A 17,270-nucleotide genomic window follows, 5' to 3' on the forward strand; every position below is an offset into this window, starting at 1 on the left:
TGTATAAAGTTTATTCCCTTTTTTGACCATGTTAGCTTCATTGACTTTAAATTACATGATATACCACAAAACTCATGAAAACATCATCTCTTTAGTACTATAATTTATTGTTACTAATGACATGTTAGTAGCTAAGAATGATAATTTGAATTCTTTCATTCAAGGGGAAGATCTAATTTCAGGGCCAAATTTACCTGGGTAAAAGCTATTTTAGTTCACCTCAGTTCTCATCAAAGGGTTTGTGGAACACTTCGTACCCTGTCACTCTGTAATCTCAGGATATTTCAGTGGCCTTGGTATTCGCTTCCTACTCCCAAAGATAGACGAGACATCCTCCAACAATAAGATTGAACACCTTTTGTTCTTAAACATTAAATCAGTGAATTAATGTTGGCAAGTGTAGATAAACTTAAGAGAAATTACAGTATTTCAGTGACCTCTGCCTCAATTATAAGTTACACTTATGAAGCTAAGCCCCTTGACAGTGTTTTTCTCAAGCATTATTTTCCTAAACAATTAAAATAAGAAATAACTGTAAATTTTCCAAGAGAAGCTCCTCAATCATTATCTGCTAGTTTTGTATCCACCACAACTGTATTTTCTCATTTAATAAGAGACCACAAATATGTGTCATTTATTATAAGATATACTATACATTATATATAATATGCACACTATTTAAACAAATATTCATGTTTACTTCTTATGTGTCCTGTTAGAAATGGGAAGAGCAAGTATGTGTAATATTTTACATTCTTATTTCGTAACATCATTTGACATAATTTCTTTTACAATGTTCTGGTTTTAATGTGAAATGAAAACAGATTAAAATGATATATGATAAAAAGCAATAGTACTAGTATTAGAATCAAAAGCCAGTGGTTATTAGACATACATAATTATGTAAACTGTATAGTTCTAGCCCAGAATGTTATATGTGTTATTCAAATAAAAGGAGGTGATGAGTTTAAAATGACATGTAAGATGACATTGCTTTCCACTTCTTATTTCTTATTCAAGGGAAGAGAGCACAATATATAGAGGGTTTGGGGATCTAGATCATTGGCCTAGGATTCTGCATCAGTTCTTCTCAGAAAAGAGTTCAGGATGATCAGTCAAGTTTGTCAGCTTTAATGTCATCAACTGAGCAGAAGATGAGCTAACAGAAATGATAAGGTCTTTATAAATTTTTCATAACTGCCTTAAAATCATACTTTGTTCCAGATGCCTTAAATGGGACAGACTGCCTCTTACCATTTGCAGAGTTACAGGCCCCAAATTACTAAAAACGTATTTTAGCATTTTCATACAAAATGGAGTATTTGAAACAAAAACTTACACCTTGTATATGAATTTGCATAAATAAATCCTATTAAGATACCTCTGGCATGTGGTTATGCATAGATATTATTTATTTGCTGTGCCTTAAATCGATTTGATCACAGTTGATTCATTGTGATTCTCCTGAATGTTCTAATTGACAAGAGGGATATATTTATAGATTAAGACTTTTAAATTTTAATTAATTTATATTTAATTGCTAAGTAATAAGTACATACTTATGGAATATATTGTGATTTGTTGGTAAATGATTATGCGGCATGATGATCAACTGAGGTTAAGTGAGTCATCATCTCAAACATGTCTCATTTATTATCGAAACATTCAGAATCCTCCTCTCTGGTTATTTTTATGTATATGATATAAGACTGTTAATTGTAATCACCCTTTGATATAACAATACACTAGAACTCACTCCATCTAGCTGTTTCTTTGTATTACTTATAAACACACCCATCCATACTCCCCTCACCACTCCAGTCTTTCCTAAACACCAATCTATTCTCTCAGCATGGTTTTATTTCAACAAGAGTAAAATTGTACCATGTCTGACAATATTGTAGACTTTTTAAGAAACACTTATCTCTCTCAATCTGACTATTAGACTCCAGAGAAATGGGAAATTCTGAGAAATGGGAAATTCCTCAGGAAGCTCATTCTAGAAGAGGGGAACTTACCTCTCCTGGAAAGAGATTTGACAGTTTTAACAACTTGGCACATCACCTTAAGTGATGAGATCAAAGCTCAGACAATGATGGGTCAATAGTGAGCAAGATTTTCTGGGACTGCTTAGATGTCCATTTCCTTGTTTATCTATTTAAAATTGTTTTTACGTCAAGAACCAGAGTTGGTGATTTTATTGGATCCCTTCGTCCATCTTTACAAAGCAGCCACACTGAGTAAACCTCCTTGTTCTGCTTTCCAGGTTTACTTTGGCTCTTTTAATTAACTCTTTGAGGATAGTGGCCAATCATGACTTGACGGACAGACTTTAAACCTGTTTTATATTAAAATCATGCAATTTTTTTCTGTGCCTACTTTGTGATGGCATTTCTTAAATTATTTGATGTTGAATAGTGTTACGTTGTGAAAGCATACCACATTTTCTTTATCCATTTGTCTGATGGTGGGCATTTAAGTTGGTTCCACATCTTGTCTCTTGTGAATAATACTATAGTGAACATGAGAGTACACATGTATTTTCTTTTCCTTTCTTTCTTTCTTTTTTGGTCTCATGCCACTCACACTGACCTTGACCTTGTAGTTGGCACCCCTAGGTGATCTTGAACTTCTGATCCTCTTGTGTCTACCTCTTGAATACTTACATGTGACACCACACCTGTTTATTAGGTTCTGGGAACCAAAACCCAAGCTTTGTCCATGTTAGACAAAAACTCTACCAACTGATCTGCATTCAGCCTCTGCAGGCATCTTTTTTTTAATCTATTGATTTCATATCCTTTGAATATGTACTAGGGAAGCAAATTGCTTGGTTACTGATTGTAGCTGTATTTTTAATTTCTTGGTAAAAACCCATGCTATTTTTCATAGCAGTTGTACTAATTTGCAATCCTAAAAATAACATCTAAGAATTTCTTTTCTCCAAATCCTTACAACAGTTTTATTTTTGTTGTTGTTTTGCATAAAACTATTCTTTCTGGTATGAGAAAACATTTCATGTATACTTCATGTGGTTGTGATTTCATTTTCCTGGTATTAACATTTCTTTCCATATACTTGTTAGCCATTTAAGAGGTGAGTTCTTGGTTATCTTTCCTACTTTTTTATTCAAGTTATTTTCCATTTTGATTGTTGAATATATAAACTACAAGTTATATAGAAAGATAAGTTTGAAAGTTTTCTTTTGCCATGTGGCCTTCAGAGTTTTAAAACAATAAGTGGCTCTGGGTACTTTTGCTTTAGAGGAAGCAAAAAGTATGAATTCAAAACAAAGGTTATTGCAACAACATACTAGGTATAAAAGAGCACAGACATGGAAAAAAAGAAGTCAGAGATGCCCAACCATGTAATATTATTATAATCCTGACTCAAATCTACATATATTGCATTGTGGTACTTAATGTTCTCTAGCAGTTGATAATTGTGACCATCCTGGTCACTGAAAAATATTTGAATGCTTTTCAAATATTGAAAAAGATAAAGTATTCAAGTACCTGGATTGGAATACATGTGCTAAAAATCTGTGAAGGGACTTAGGTTAAGATTAATGGCTGTGATGGTTTGAATGAAAATATTCCCCATAGGCTCATATGTTGGAATGTTTGGTCTGCAGTTGGCAGAACTATTTCAGAAGATTTGAGAAGGATTAGTAAATGTGGATATGTCAGAGGAGGTGTATCCTTTTGATGTTTCAAAAGCCCACACTATTCTCAATTAGCTAGCACTCTCTCTGTGTCTCTCTGTCTCTGTCTCTCTGTCTCTGTCTCTGTCTCTCTCTCTCTCTCACACACACACACACACACACTTAGATCTGATATTATGTAAGCTCTCCACTACTGCTCTAGCTCCATGCCTGCCTGCAGCCATGCTCCATGTCATGATAGTCATTAATTCACTCTCTGAAACTCTAAACCTTAATAAATTCTTTCTTCTATAAGTTGCATTTCTCATGGTGTCTCTTCATTGCAATAGAGAAGTAACTAAGACAATAGAATATAGCTTATGCAGATTTTTAAGTTTTGTTTTTGATACTGCTTCTTCCATACAGTTAGTTCACAGCCCATCATGATTTCTTCATGTGTGTATACTGACTTAATATGACTTCTTCATTTTTCCAGTTAAGTTCTTTTTGCAGGTATTAATCATTACTATGTCTTAGAGGAAAAGAACACTGTTATTTTCTTATCCACTGTCCTCCCGGTTTTGTGTATCGTCTTAAAATTTTCCATACAAAGAAACTTGTATTAGCCATCATATGTCCGTATGCACATATGTATTTTGGGGGACACACGTCTATCACACATGTCCTGTAGTGCAGTGACCACCAGCTATCAAATCTTTGAGGCATTGTGACAAAGCCTTGCAAAACCACTTCCTTGGAGATAGAGCAGATGATGACTGAGATCAACTACTTTCCAATAAGAGTCAGAAGAGAAAATATTCAATGAAGGACTAGTACTATCAGAAGCAGAACTAAATTATCTTCAATCTGTATATTCTTTTTCATGGTACAGCACATATTAAACATTTTATTCCACTTTGAAACCCTCTTCTAACATTCATTGATAACTAACAAGCCTCCCAATACTTTTGAAAATAAATTAGCTACCTTAACTAAATACAAAAGCTGATTTTCCTACATTGATGAGAGATTTAGAAAATTTTAACTACTTTCACATTTCGTATCATCCTACTTGTGAGGTAGATTAAAATGCAGTACCATCCACATAAGTATTACATCTATGCTTAAATATTTGAAAGCAAACCTAAGAAAACTTAATACTTTGAATTTGTTGGCACTTGTCAAAACTGCTACATTCTATGAATATAGTTAACCTTAACTAGATAGTGATAAAATTAATGAGATTCATTGAAAGTTCTATTTCTGCTAGCCTTTATAAAATTATTTCTGCAAACCCAGCAATATGCAGCTCAATGTTTTAAACAATCAAAACCATATTTACTTTAACAGGTATTTTACGAAATATAATTTTAAGTTATCTTTGTGTGAATGCAGAAAAATGTTTAAAATTTAATTGGTGTTCTATATGTAGAATACATTTTTTGAAATATGAGTTAAATTTATTCATTTTTTTCTCAAAGGTCCATTGAATGTCACACTATAGCAGGCACAAGAATTATGGGTCGAATATGGTACCAACTTCAGAAAATGTACCTTTTCTGTTTTTTGTTATTGTTTAACAAATATGTGAATTAATTATATGTAAACATATCACTGACATCTCATTTAAGTTAAATCATTTTAATTTATCATTTTGAGGTGTTAAGAACTGATTCATGACCTTTCACATGGTAGGCCAGAATTCTCTCACTGAGTTACATTTTCACCCAAATTTTAATTTTACGAGTATAGTGTAAGCAGTCACTATAAATATTTGATTAATGCAGAGATATGTAAAAACATTAAAGCTGCTCATAACTTAAGTGTATTTTTCTAATCACTTTGCTATTATTATATTTAGTTAAAATCAATTTATGTAATTTATCACTCTTTTTTCAAGTTTCAGATTTCTTGCTTGTGGTTGGTGTTATGTCATTTTTCAGACACAATGAAATATTTTAGTATTTATCAATAATCAAAACAACTTTCATCTTATGTTCCTCTATTTTTTAAGTTCCTTGCATGATACTGAGCAAAGCTGAAAATAAAAGGAGAGGAAATAAAACAGCAAAGGACTAGAGAAGGGTAGATAATGAGAAGAGAAAAAAGTATTAGACGTGAGAGTTTTGGAATTGCCAGATGGGAACCAAGAGCTGTGTGTTAAAAGGTGACTGTGGTCGTCTGTGATTTTTTTTTTTGCATAAATCTGGATGTAGAGGTCTGGGGGAGAGGTTATAAGGATGCTTTCTTTAATTTAAAAATTTATCTCTTGAAATTGATTTATATGTGATGTGTTAGAAATCCCATGTAATTGTTGCAATTGCTTTTTTCCTATACAGTGCAGAGTTTTTAAAATACATTTCACTTTAGAAAGGCTTTCAAATTCACAACAAAATTAAACAAGAGGTATAAGGATTTCTTGGGCCCCACACAGTCACAGCATCCCCTTTATTAATAGCCGTACTAGTGATACACATGCTATAAATGAGGAGCCTACATTAACCATCATACCTTCCCATATACAGACACACTCAGATACTCTCTTGGTGACATGTGTTTACCACCATACTTCATACAAAGTATTTTATCTGCCCTTTTTCTTCTTCCTTCTTAAGTCCTAATCTCTAGGAATCAGTGATGCTTTGACTATCTTCCAGAGTATCACACAATCAAAAGAATGTAGTGTAAAGACATTCCCTGACACTGGTTTCTTCCACTAAATAAAATGCATTTAAGATGTTATTCATATTTTGATTTTTTTTTTTTTTTTTTGGTTTTTCGAGACAGGGTTTCTCTGTGTAGCTTTGCGCCTTTCCTGGAACTCACTTGGTAGCCCAGGCTGGCCTCGAACTCACAGAGATCCGCCTGGCTCTGCCTCCCGAGTGCTGGGATTAAAGGCGTGCGCCACCACTGCCCGGCCAATATTTTGATTTTTTTATAGCTTGTTCATTAATTTCTTTTTAGCACTGGTATTCTACACACTGGATTACCACAGAGTGTTTTTGTATTTACCTGTTGCGCTGATTATTTTTTGTCAGTGTCACAGAAGAAAGAGGAAACTTGAATTGAGAAAAAAAAATGCTTCAAACAGATTGGTTTGTAGGCAGATCTGCGGACATTTTCTTGATTGATGATTAATGTGGGATAGCCTACTGTGGATGGTACCACCTCTGGACTGGTAGTCTGGGATGATGTGGAAAAGCAGCTTTTTTCCCATAGTTTCTGCCTTTGTTCCTGCTTCAGTTCCTGCCCTGATTTGCCTTAAGGATCAACTATGACTAGTACTTGTAAGCTAAATAATCACTTTCCTCCCCAAGTTGCTTTTGGTCATGGTATTCATTATAGCAAAATAAAACAACCTAGAACACTTACTGACTGATTGTTATGACCATTTCTCTGATAGGTTTTGTGCATAAAGCTGCTGCAAACATGTATGTACAGGGGTTTGTGTGGGTTTGATGTTTTCAAAGTCCTTAGTGAAAGCTAAGAAGTATAAAGTCTAGATCGTGTAGTCAGATTTGAGTTTTGTAGGGATACCCCAAGTGTCTTCCAAAATGCTTATTTCCTCAGCAATGTACACAGCATCATTATTTACTTCACAGCTCTTTATCCAAGAAAATTAGAGCACCAGTGTGTCTCACACTAAGGTGATCATTTTGCAGGTGCTACACACTATAAATTTTTTAAAGTCCATGGTTCTTGCCTGCTGAATAATAGTAGGACTCTGTAGTCGTGATGGGCAGTAAAAGGGTCCATACATAAAGCAAATGTCACCTGGAGGAGAGATGCTACCTTGTTGGTGATGCAGAAGGACAGGACTGGAGAACACCAGATTTATCCTCTTGTAAAGTGTACTCTGTTAAGGATGAAATCCACCTGGAATCTGCTAGAGGTGCTAATGGAATGTTTTAGCTAGGAGATATGAGAAGTTACCTAGATTTATACATATGGAAACATTTTAATATATGGACAGTTAAGTTCTGTGAAGTTTTGTATGCCTATTAAAAATACCCTGTAGATGATTATCAACACTACATAAAATATTTTGTGAAAAATTCTCAGAAGATAACTTTCATGTTGGGAAGTTGTGGTGATATTTTATTTGTGTACCCCAATAAAGCTTATCTGAGGATCAGAGGAAAGAGCCAGCCACCATATTAAACAGAGAGGTCAGGCAGTGGTAGCACATGCCTTTAATCCTAGCATTTGGGAGACAGAGATCCATCTGGATGGATCTCTGTGAGTTCAAGGTCACACTGGAAAAAGAGCCAGGGGTGGTGGCATACACCTTTAATCCCAGCACTAGTTAACCATAGAGGTCTGGAGAACTATACAGACAGACAGGAAGTGATAAAGCTGGGCAGAAAGAGGAAGTAATGGAGCTGGGCAGAGAGAAGAAGTAAGATGGCAGGGCACATAAAGGTATATAGGCATGAGTATACAGGAAGTAGCTTTCACTTGGGCTGAGAATTTCTTAGTGGTAAGAACTTGTAGCTTGGCTTTTTCTATTCTTCTGATCTCTCAATTTTCACCCCAATATCTGGCTCCAGGTTTTTTTTTATTAATAAAGACCATTTAAAATTCATGTTACAGGAAGTAAAATAATTTTCTCTGTCACTGTATGTATGACTTTGGTTTGGGGCAGTTTTCTTTTTAATACCCCATCAAATAAAGTACATTTGGGAAGCTTTACAGAATACTATTTGTTTAATGCATAGACTAACAAAGGGGGAAACTGCTGTGTAGTTATTTTTGCATATTATATTCAGAGGTATGCCTATCAATGCTCAACCACAGTATTTTGCTGCTTAAAAAATATCAATGGATCTCACATAATTATTAACTAAAACTGATATGTTTTCAATAAAATCGATTGATATGTAATAGAATCTACATTTCTATGATTCACTGTATGAAAATATGCCACCTCCACAGGAAGGATAAATTAACACTTCAAGCAATTCCTTTGTCTTGTCACTTCAGTGACATGAAACACAGTCTAAGTGGAGATGGCTATAATGTACAGTATTTCCTTTGTTTTCAGAGTGAAAAGCCATTAGCAGTAATTTCAGGATTACTCTGTGTATGGCATGTGTAAATTGATTCATGATATGAGCCAAGTAGGTGATTGAACAAAAGCCTTTTAATTTTCTGTGTGTTTATCCTTTCTCACTTTCAAGGTGTTGAATGATTCCAATCTCACGTCAGGCTTATGGAAATTGCTGGACCTCCTACCCCAACTATGACCTGATTTCAAATCAGGGGAATCTTTTCCTGCAGACTGACAATTGCATAAAAAAGAATCTCATAAAGGAGCCTTTGAGGTCAGAGGGGAGTGAAGGTGACTTCCCCTCCATCATGAAAGTGTCAAATGGTTTTGTCTAAGGCACCTTGTTGGATTCAGCTTGGTGATTTTTAAGTCCTTTTCATGTGCAGGGAGGAGAAAACTCACACAATTCCAAGTTATAACAGTGGCTCATTCTATTATATAAACCCATTGTGTTATTTATTCGGATAGCAGTGTCATAATATTCCTGTTCCTGCTGGCTTTGATAAAATACGTTGTTGTATCAAGCATTCCAAGTAGAAAAATATTTAATGATTTAGAATATACAAAGTTATTTTCAGTCTCTGGAATTCATGGTGACTGTGACAGCTTGGTTCTGTTCTTGGTGGAAAGGGATGTCACATAGTCTTTTTTTCTTTTTTTCTTTTGTTTTTGTGTATATTTCACATCTGTGAGATAAAGCACAGATGGAGTGTCATTGACATTTCTGCTTTGTGTTCTAGCCCTTTTAGCGGTAGCCACACATCTCTTTTTCAAAGAGTGATCATAATAGCTGCATTTTTCTCCTTTGGATATGCCTTATTCTATTTTCTCTTTAGAAATTTGACCTGAATAGGTCCGTGAATAATTGCAAGTAGAAAATGCCAGGGTTGTAAATAAAGTATCACTGAGTCAAAATGCACTGTCCTGGACTAGCTGCCTTTCTAAGGTTTGCTGACTGTTCTTCTCTATGTTCAGATTTCTCTCCTCTTCAGGATGAAGAAGAACCTCTTGTCCTTTAAATTCCAGCATACACATTTCAGTAGGTTTTGTTTTCTAAGTGGAAAATGAGTGTATTTACAATTCATGAGGAACATTAGAGAACCCTCAGGTCAAGGGTTCTTAGTAAACATGACACCATTATTGTTAAGTGAAGAAAAACAATGATTATTAGGGAATGGTGATTATTCAGAACACATCAACAGAGAGTTTGAGCTAATTTAGAAATGCTTTTTTTTAATTGTTCAATTTATAAGGATGAAATGCTTGTGCATTTATGCTGAGTGAGAATTCTTAACTCTTTTTTGTTCATCTTTGCCTGTTTATATTTTGCTATATAATTTAAAGTAGTCTCCAATAAAAACCATTGGTGAACTAATAAGCAAAATACAAAATAAAGATGAAAATGTATCCTGAGTGTATTCATAAATCTGTCAGCATTTAAATTATTACTATAAATTGGACTTAGATTTTCATTTACTCTGTGGCTTTCTAACGTCTTAAACCAATAAAAAAAATGCATTGACTCATAGTATTTACTGGTTGTGTAGATGATATTGAATGTGTGTCTTGATATCCAAAGGGATTAAATAAGAGGTGGATTGCATTCCAGCCTTAGCAAGACTGTCTTTCTGGCTTGGGGATTTTGTTTGTTTGTTTGTTTTAAAATAAATGCCCCTGGGCCTTCAGAATTACAAATCCTATCTAAAAATATTGACTTATTACTGCTGAAATATTTTGGACCAATTTTGAATATGCAAGGAATGTGTTTGTGTTAGGAAATTATTATTATCAACTAAACTCAGAAACAGTAAAAGTGACTTTGTTATAGAAACTTCAATATATACCTTAAAAGAGACAAAGTCATGTATATTTCACAGGTTTAGCACTTATAAATATTGCATAAATTCTTTTGTGCTTTTTCCATCTGAATAATATATAATAGCTATTGCTACATGGCAAGTCAGCCTAAAACCGGCTGGTTTATCTGCTAGAATAGTGCACTATTATTCCACAGTCTATTGTTTTTGGGGAGAATTTACTGTCCTCTGCTAGCCATAACTGATGACAGAGCTGGTTCTCAACTGTTTGTTCAGCTGCCCTGTGATTTTGTCCTGGCTGTTCTAGGATGGCTTTCCTTTACAGGTTGGCTGAGTGCTGACTAGGATTACAATAGGGATGTGAAATACCTTCAGTCTTTAAGCTAGATAGCCCAAGCTTGTTCTCCTGATACATGCAGAAGGCTGGAGGGGGAAGCTCTGCAAGGCTCCTGAGGCCTAGACTCAGAAGTCATCCAGTGAGCCAATGACCTGCAATGTCGCTACAGTAAGGAACGGACTCATTAGGATGGCATTTAAAGCTATACTGAAGGTGTATGAGCACAAGAAAGCAGAATGGAGAAGGTTTTTGCAATCTATCTCTTCCTTTGCTTTTTTATTTTCTAGAATATTTTAATTCCATGATGTCATTATGCCACTAATATTCTGGAGATTTTTTTATGTTTGAAGTTGTGATGTAAATGATTCTGTAAATCTAATAAGAGCCTGCAAGCTAACTGTAATCTTAAAATCGAGTAGTATTAATAGAGATTAATAGAGACTAATCCTATCTCCACCAGGAGTACAGTGGCCACCACTACCAGTACTGTTAGGATCGACTCTGTGCTAATTATACATTGTTCCACCTGATCCTAAAGAACATCCCTTATATCATATAGAAACTATTAAACTTACTGGCATGAACTGTATGAGAGAGGCCAAATTAACTTTCTTGAGCAACATACTGAGTGGTTGCATATGTACAGTGATTCAGTTTTCCATGGTCTGGTTTGTTATCCGACACTTTCTCGGGAGACAAAAATGCAATCAACAAAGGCTTAGCCTCCCTTCTTTTCTTTTCTAAAGGCATAAGATCAATTAAGTCAAGAGAGTAAATTGTTGCTAGATATGTTGCCTTGCAATGTCAGAGGGAATTGCGAGTATAGCCTTAGTTGTAGGGCACTTGTCTGGCATGTAGGAGATCAAAGTTTGGTCTATAGCACTACAAGCAAACAAACAAACAAACAAAAAGCCTAGATGTATATCTATGAACTCTCTTTGTAGTTGGTATATTGGAAGTAGCACTTTGGCAAGTATCTGCTTATACTTGCCTAAACTAATGCCTCTAAACTAACCTGTTCTTAATTCCTATACAACTAGTTGTTCCAGAGAAGCTTAACCAATTGGAAGGGTCAAATGTATGATGTGACATCTATCAGTCTGTTTTCTTCTATTCTGTCATGTAACAGAAATATATTTCTCTATTTCCATCAATGTGCTAAAATAATGAAAGAGTTTTATCCAATTTTGAGACTCATGAAAGTGTATTGATTTGTCTTGTGTTATAGTCAATGTCATAAAACTAAGCTATTAGAAATTGTCTCTATGTAGCTGGATCTCAAAATACCTTTGTATATTTTACACTTGTCTTATGTGTCAGCTCTACCCTGTGCTCCAATAATTGCTTTTATCTTTGAGCTCTGGCATGAGTCATTAAATTCAAATTCTTTTAAAAAAAGATAAATAGGATTATAATTTTATTGCTGTTTTCTGTTTCAAAATAGAATTACCTAATGATGTGCCCTTTATGTTTCTGACAATGAAATAAGGCTTACTTTCTTTCTCAGCCTGGAAGCTATTTGGGTCTTCTGACTTTAGAATTGAAAGCTTTCTTAAAAGTGGTCTCACATTTTACCTTTTAATAATTTTAATGTCATACCAGAAGAGCATGCAAATTGCAGGTAAATGGAAGGCAATTCCTATGGAAGATAAGAATGAGCTATATTATGGAATTTGATATGTAAAAAAGCATGTAGTTTTATTGTAAGACTGAAATTCAATATAGTACCATTTCTGTTTGTTTTGTGATCGAGTCTATGTAGCCTTGGCTGGCGTGGACCTTACTACGCATACCAAGTTGGCCTATGATCCTCCTGCCTATCCCACCAGAGCATAGGGATTACTGCTATAACTCTCCCGTGTCCTCTTATGGGATAGGATAACTTGGTTGACCATGCAGGCAAAACTATTAAACTTCCAAGTCCAATGGATGCTCCTGAGCAACAAGCTTTTATGAGCTACTCTGCTACAGTAATTAGAGACCATTTAATTCATTAGTCTAAATGAGGAGAATCAATAAATGAGCCAGTTCTGACTTAGTTTGCCATCTTTAATTCTGGTTATGATAATATATTAGATATTCACCTGGAAATGTGGTCTCTTAACATCATCATGGTTTTAAAAGCTCTACTCCTTACAAATAGGGGGCAATTCATTAAACACATATGTGAGATGCCATTGAAGCCATCAGTATTAAACATTAATGTAATAGAATGTTCAAGGATATACTCTAGGAGTGGTATGTCACTCTAGGTAGTAAATTCAACTATTTAAGGGGGAGGAAAAGGAAATTTCAAAGGGCAAATGTTAATATTTTCTTTGCACATTTAATTTTTGAAGTGGATGGAATGTCTTGCAGCTTTATGCTAATGTGTAGATAAAGGTAATGTTTTTATTCATTTTGTTTTGTTGATCAGAATAAGTTATTTCAGAAGGAAAATGAGCTGTCAATTATCACAGTGATATGTCTGAAAATAGATTAAATTAGTTATATAAGTTGTCATACTTGTAAATATTCTTAAGTAAGCAAGGATAACTTTGGCTTTTAAATTCTCATTTTCCTGATGCATGATTAACATCAGATAAAGTAAAATAATGCATAAAATGTTTTCCCAGTTCCTATCCTATGAGGAGTCTGTAGTAGTAGGGTCCTGTATTTCATGATCATTGTAGAATTTCTCAAAGTCAAAATACAAAATGAAATGTTGCCAGTGAATATTCCCCAGCTCATTAAAAAATGGCATTAGTTTGTTTTTTTCCTGTTTGTTTTACTTTAAATGTGACTTACTCACATTTGTATAGGGAAGACACATGCCATGTCTAGTGTTAATTGTCAACTTGACAGAATCTAGAATGCTCTAGGAGATAGGCCTATGGCCACACTTTTGGGACATTATCTTAATTGTATTAAATTGAGGTGAGCAAATACATCTATTGTGGACAGTACCAATCTCTGGCTAGTATCTTGAACTATGTATGTAGCAGAAGGGAAAAGAGCAGTTACAAGCATGCATTCGTGTCATTGTCTGAGTTTGAAAGCAATGTGATCAGGCTCTTCAGTTGCTTACTGCCTTGGTTTCTCCATCATGCTAGACTATGCCTTGAAATCTGAGCTAAAATTAATCTTTTATTCCTTAAGTTGTTGGAGTATGTTTATCATAGCAGCAGGAAAAGAAACTGAGAACACAGGCTCTACCATCTCTTTCTTTCTTTTGGTTTTGCACTGCTGACAATTGAATTTGAGGACCTATCCCTGAGCTAGCTGGCTGCTCAGCTCCTAGGATCTCTTGAGTTGCAATTTGAGATGAAACTTATGAGCTAACATATTTGGAAGTAAATTTAAATTTAGTAATCTGTCTGTTTCTGTAATGAACAAATAAAGTAATTAATTTTTATAATAATAAGAAATTTGTATTCATGAAAAAATATCACATTCTAAAGCAAAATATTGTGGTACCATCACAGAAATATATTATGGAAAAAATGTGAAGATGCTAGTATAATATTTCAGGGAGATAAATGAAGTAAGAGTAGGAAAGAAAGGAAGGCAGTTTTAATCCTTATTTTATTTTCAAATGGGAATCAACTGAAGACTTTTCTTCTGCTTGAAACAATGACATTATTTGTAAATTTTACTTAAAATCTATTGTTTTTCTCCATTTGCTTTGTGTGTGTGTGTATGTGTGTGTGTGTGTGTGTGTGTGTGTGTGTGTGTGTGTGTGTGTGTGTGTGTGCATATGTGGATGTGGATGTCTGTGCATGGCCATGAGTGACTGTTCATGTGTGTGCTCATATGCAGGCCAAGGAGCAACAGTGAATGTCTTCCTTCATCACTCTGTATCTTCATAATTTTTACCTTTTTATGCTTTGAGAGTTTTTTACATGAATGTAATGAATTTCCATCTTTTCACACCATCTGGATGTACCCAGTCTTGATAATGTTACTTTTTGGGACAGGACCTCTCATAGAACCTGTAGCTAACTAATCAGCTGGACTAGCCACTCACGGAGCCCCAGGTACCTGTGGTCTGTCTTCCCAGGACTGATTTTGTAGCCAGTCCCAGCCATGCCAGGCTTTTTGTTTTGCTTTTTGAGATTCAGACTCAGGTCCTCATGCTTGCTTGCTCAACGCCTTAATGACTAATTCCATCTTCTGAGTCCCCTCCATTATTTCCTCACTTTTTCCTTCTTTCTTACTAGAAATATCATCTAATGTGAATATGAAAATGTAATTTACCAGAAGAGCCCAAGTTTTGTCTTTATGATCTTTAATAATGTAAAGAATTGATTGAGAATTTACTCCTTTCTGAATAAGATTAATGAAATTTTTCTCTGACTCATTACAGTGTGAGAAATGGCTTTCAATATAAATCATACTCTAATTTACAAATAGGATTCATTGGAATGGTTCATAGTTTAAAATATATCATACATTAAATGTCTCTTGTTTTGAATATAAAGAAGAAAAACTCTTATAGTATTATTAGATAGAAAGCTCATTAGTTTGTTAATTACAAATGTGTTTAATTTTTGCTGTGTTCCCATTTTAAAGTAGATTAACTAATATCCTGTTTATCTGGGGGGTCTTTTCCAGGTTTCCCACATTTTCCTCAGTTGGGATTGGAAAGTACTAGGACATTAAGTTTTTCAGTCTCTGTGTGTTGCCTCCTTTCTGAAGAATGATGGGGCTGCTGTTACATGGAAGAGGACTGATCCTGAGTCTAATTTTCCTCCTGGTTAAGTTGTCAAGAGCTGAAATACCACTTTCAGGTAAAAGCACTGTGTCCAGTCCTGAATATGGAACTTGATGTCTGCTTTTTAAGTAGAACATGTGTGGATTGAGGATGTAACTTTTCTATCCTATTTCTGAACTATCATGATGATTCATGACTACACTTTTCAGATTTGGGTTAGGATATTTAGTTGCTGTCATAAATTTTCAACTTAGTTGCTTGGCTTTTTATGTAACCTTGGTCTGTTACAAGAAATATAACTGAAAGAACAGGTGATATTTTGTCATATGTCCAGGATGACCTGGAATATTACTTAAAGCTTTTTCTTTTATGTGCTTTGGTTATATATTTAAGGAGAATTTTGAATTAGAAATGGCTAACATTACAAAAGCTATAACAAAAAGGAATTAAATAAGCCTCATTTTTAAAAAGATTTGATTTGTTTTCAAGTATTTATATATGTGCTCATATGTGGGTGTGTGCATATGAGTGAATGTGTCCTCGGAGGCCAGAAGAGAGTATCAGATCCTTCTAGAACTGGGGTAGCAGGTCTGACACTGGAGCTGGGATCTGAACTTGGATTCTTTGCAAGAGCAGTACAGACTCTTTACTGCTGAGCCATTTTTCCACCCCAGAAGCCTCCTATTCTTTCCCAAAGTAATTTGTACTTAAAAATGGGAATTACTATAGTCAAAAGTTTTCTCCAGTCCCGCCCGGCCCCGTGGTCAGGACAAGTTTCTCCCACCCACAGTCCTAAAGCCACTTATAAAATAATAACTCAGAGGCTTATATTATATACAAACTGTGTGGTCTCACTAGCTAGCTCCTATAACTTAACCCATTTCTAGTAACCTATTAGTTGCCACATGGCTGTGGCTTACCAGTACTTTCACATCTTACTTCTCCTGGGTGTGGCTCCTGACTCTGCCTTTCCTCTTCTTAGCATTCTCCTACTCTGCTTGCCCCCCCATACTTCCTGCCTGGCTACTGGCCAATCAGTGATTTATTTTTCAACCAATCAGAGCAATACATATTCACACAGCATATAGAAAGACATCTCAGAGCAAATGACAAATTATGAAAAATAACAAAAAGTCATGTTAGAGCCCAAAATATTACCTATTACTGCCAAAGTATTACCTAATACTGCCTCCCAATCTAGTGTATTTTAGTGTGAATTATGAATATATATTTATAATTTCTTGGTAATTGTATGCAAAAGGTTAGTCATTATCAATCATTTTCAACAAATTATAATATTAATAGTTTAAAGTAATGCAACTGTAAACACATTTTATGTAATGGTTTGAAATGTAAACAATTGGAGGATTTTCTAGCTATGAAAAGACTTTGAGATGTGATTCAGGTATTTTTATCATGTGTTTCCACCAGAATCCCTTCTGTGTCTACTGTATATAGTGCTGAAAGTTATGAGTCCTTTTTTTTTATTAGAATATGAACATTGAAAATTAACATTATGGATCATGTGAATTCTAAGGAAAAGGTCTAGAAATACCATCTATTGTGAAATTTTGAATATGAAAATGTTCCATCTATTGTGGACAATTTATTAAATATTTTGAGTACTAATATTAAGGTAAAACTTTCCTTTTGAAGTACTTAGACTCAATGTGACTAGAAAGCAAGAAAACCATTTGTGATGTGTTTTAAAATCACCTTTGACAGTCAAT

General features: G+C 34.7%; 1 protein-coding gene across 6 annotated transcripts in view; it reads left to right on the forward strand.

Annotated features, from left to right (window-relative positions):
- Chl1 (cell adhesion molecule L1 like) overlaps positions 1-17,270 on the forward strand; it is a 203,713-nt gene that overhangs the window by 97,996 nt on the left and 88,447 nt on the right. For all 6 annotated transcript variants that reach the window (XM_052719184.1, XM_052719178.1, XM_052719183.1 and 3 more), the window contains exon 3: positions 15,441-15,616. In XM_052719184.1, the coding sequence (XP_052575144.1) occupies positions 15,526-15,616 (91 nt within the window). In that variant the 5' untranslated portion in view covers positions 15,441-15,525. The remainder of the gene's footprint in view (positions 1-15,440; positions 15,617-17,270) is intronic.

This window comes from Peromyscus californicus, unplaced genomic scaffold, assembly GCF_007827085.1.
Source record: "Peromyscus californicus insignis strain IS unplaced genomic scaffold, ASM782708v3 Scaffold_6__1_contigs__length_162567912, whole genome shotgun sequence".
NCBI classification, from domain to species: Eukaryota; Metazoa; Chordata; class Mammalia; order Rodentia; family Cricetidae; genus Peromyscus; species Peromyscus californicus.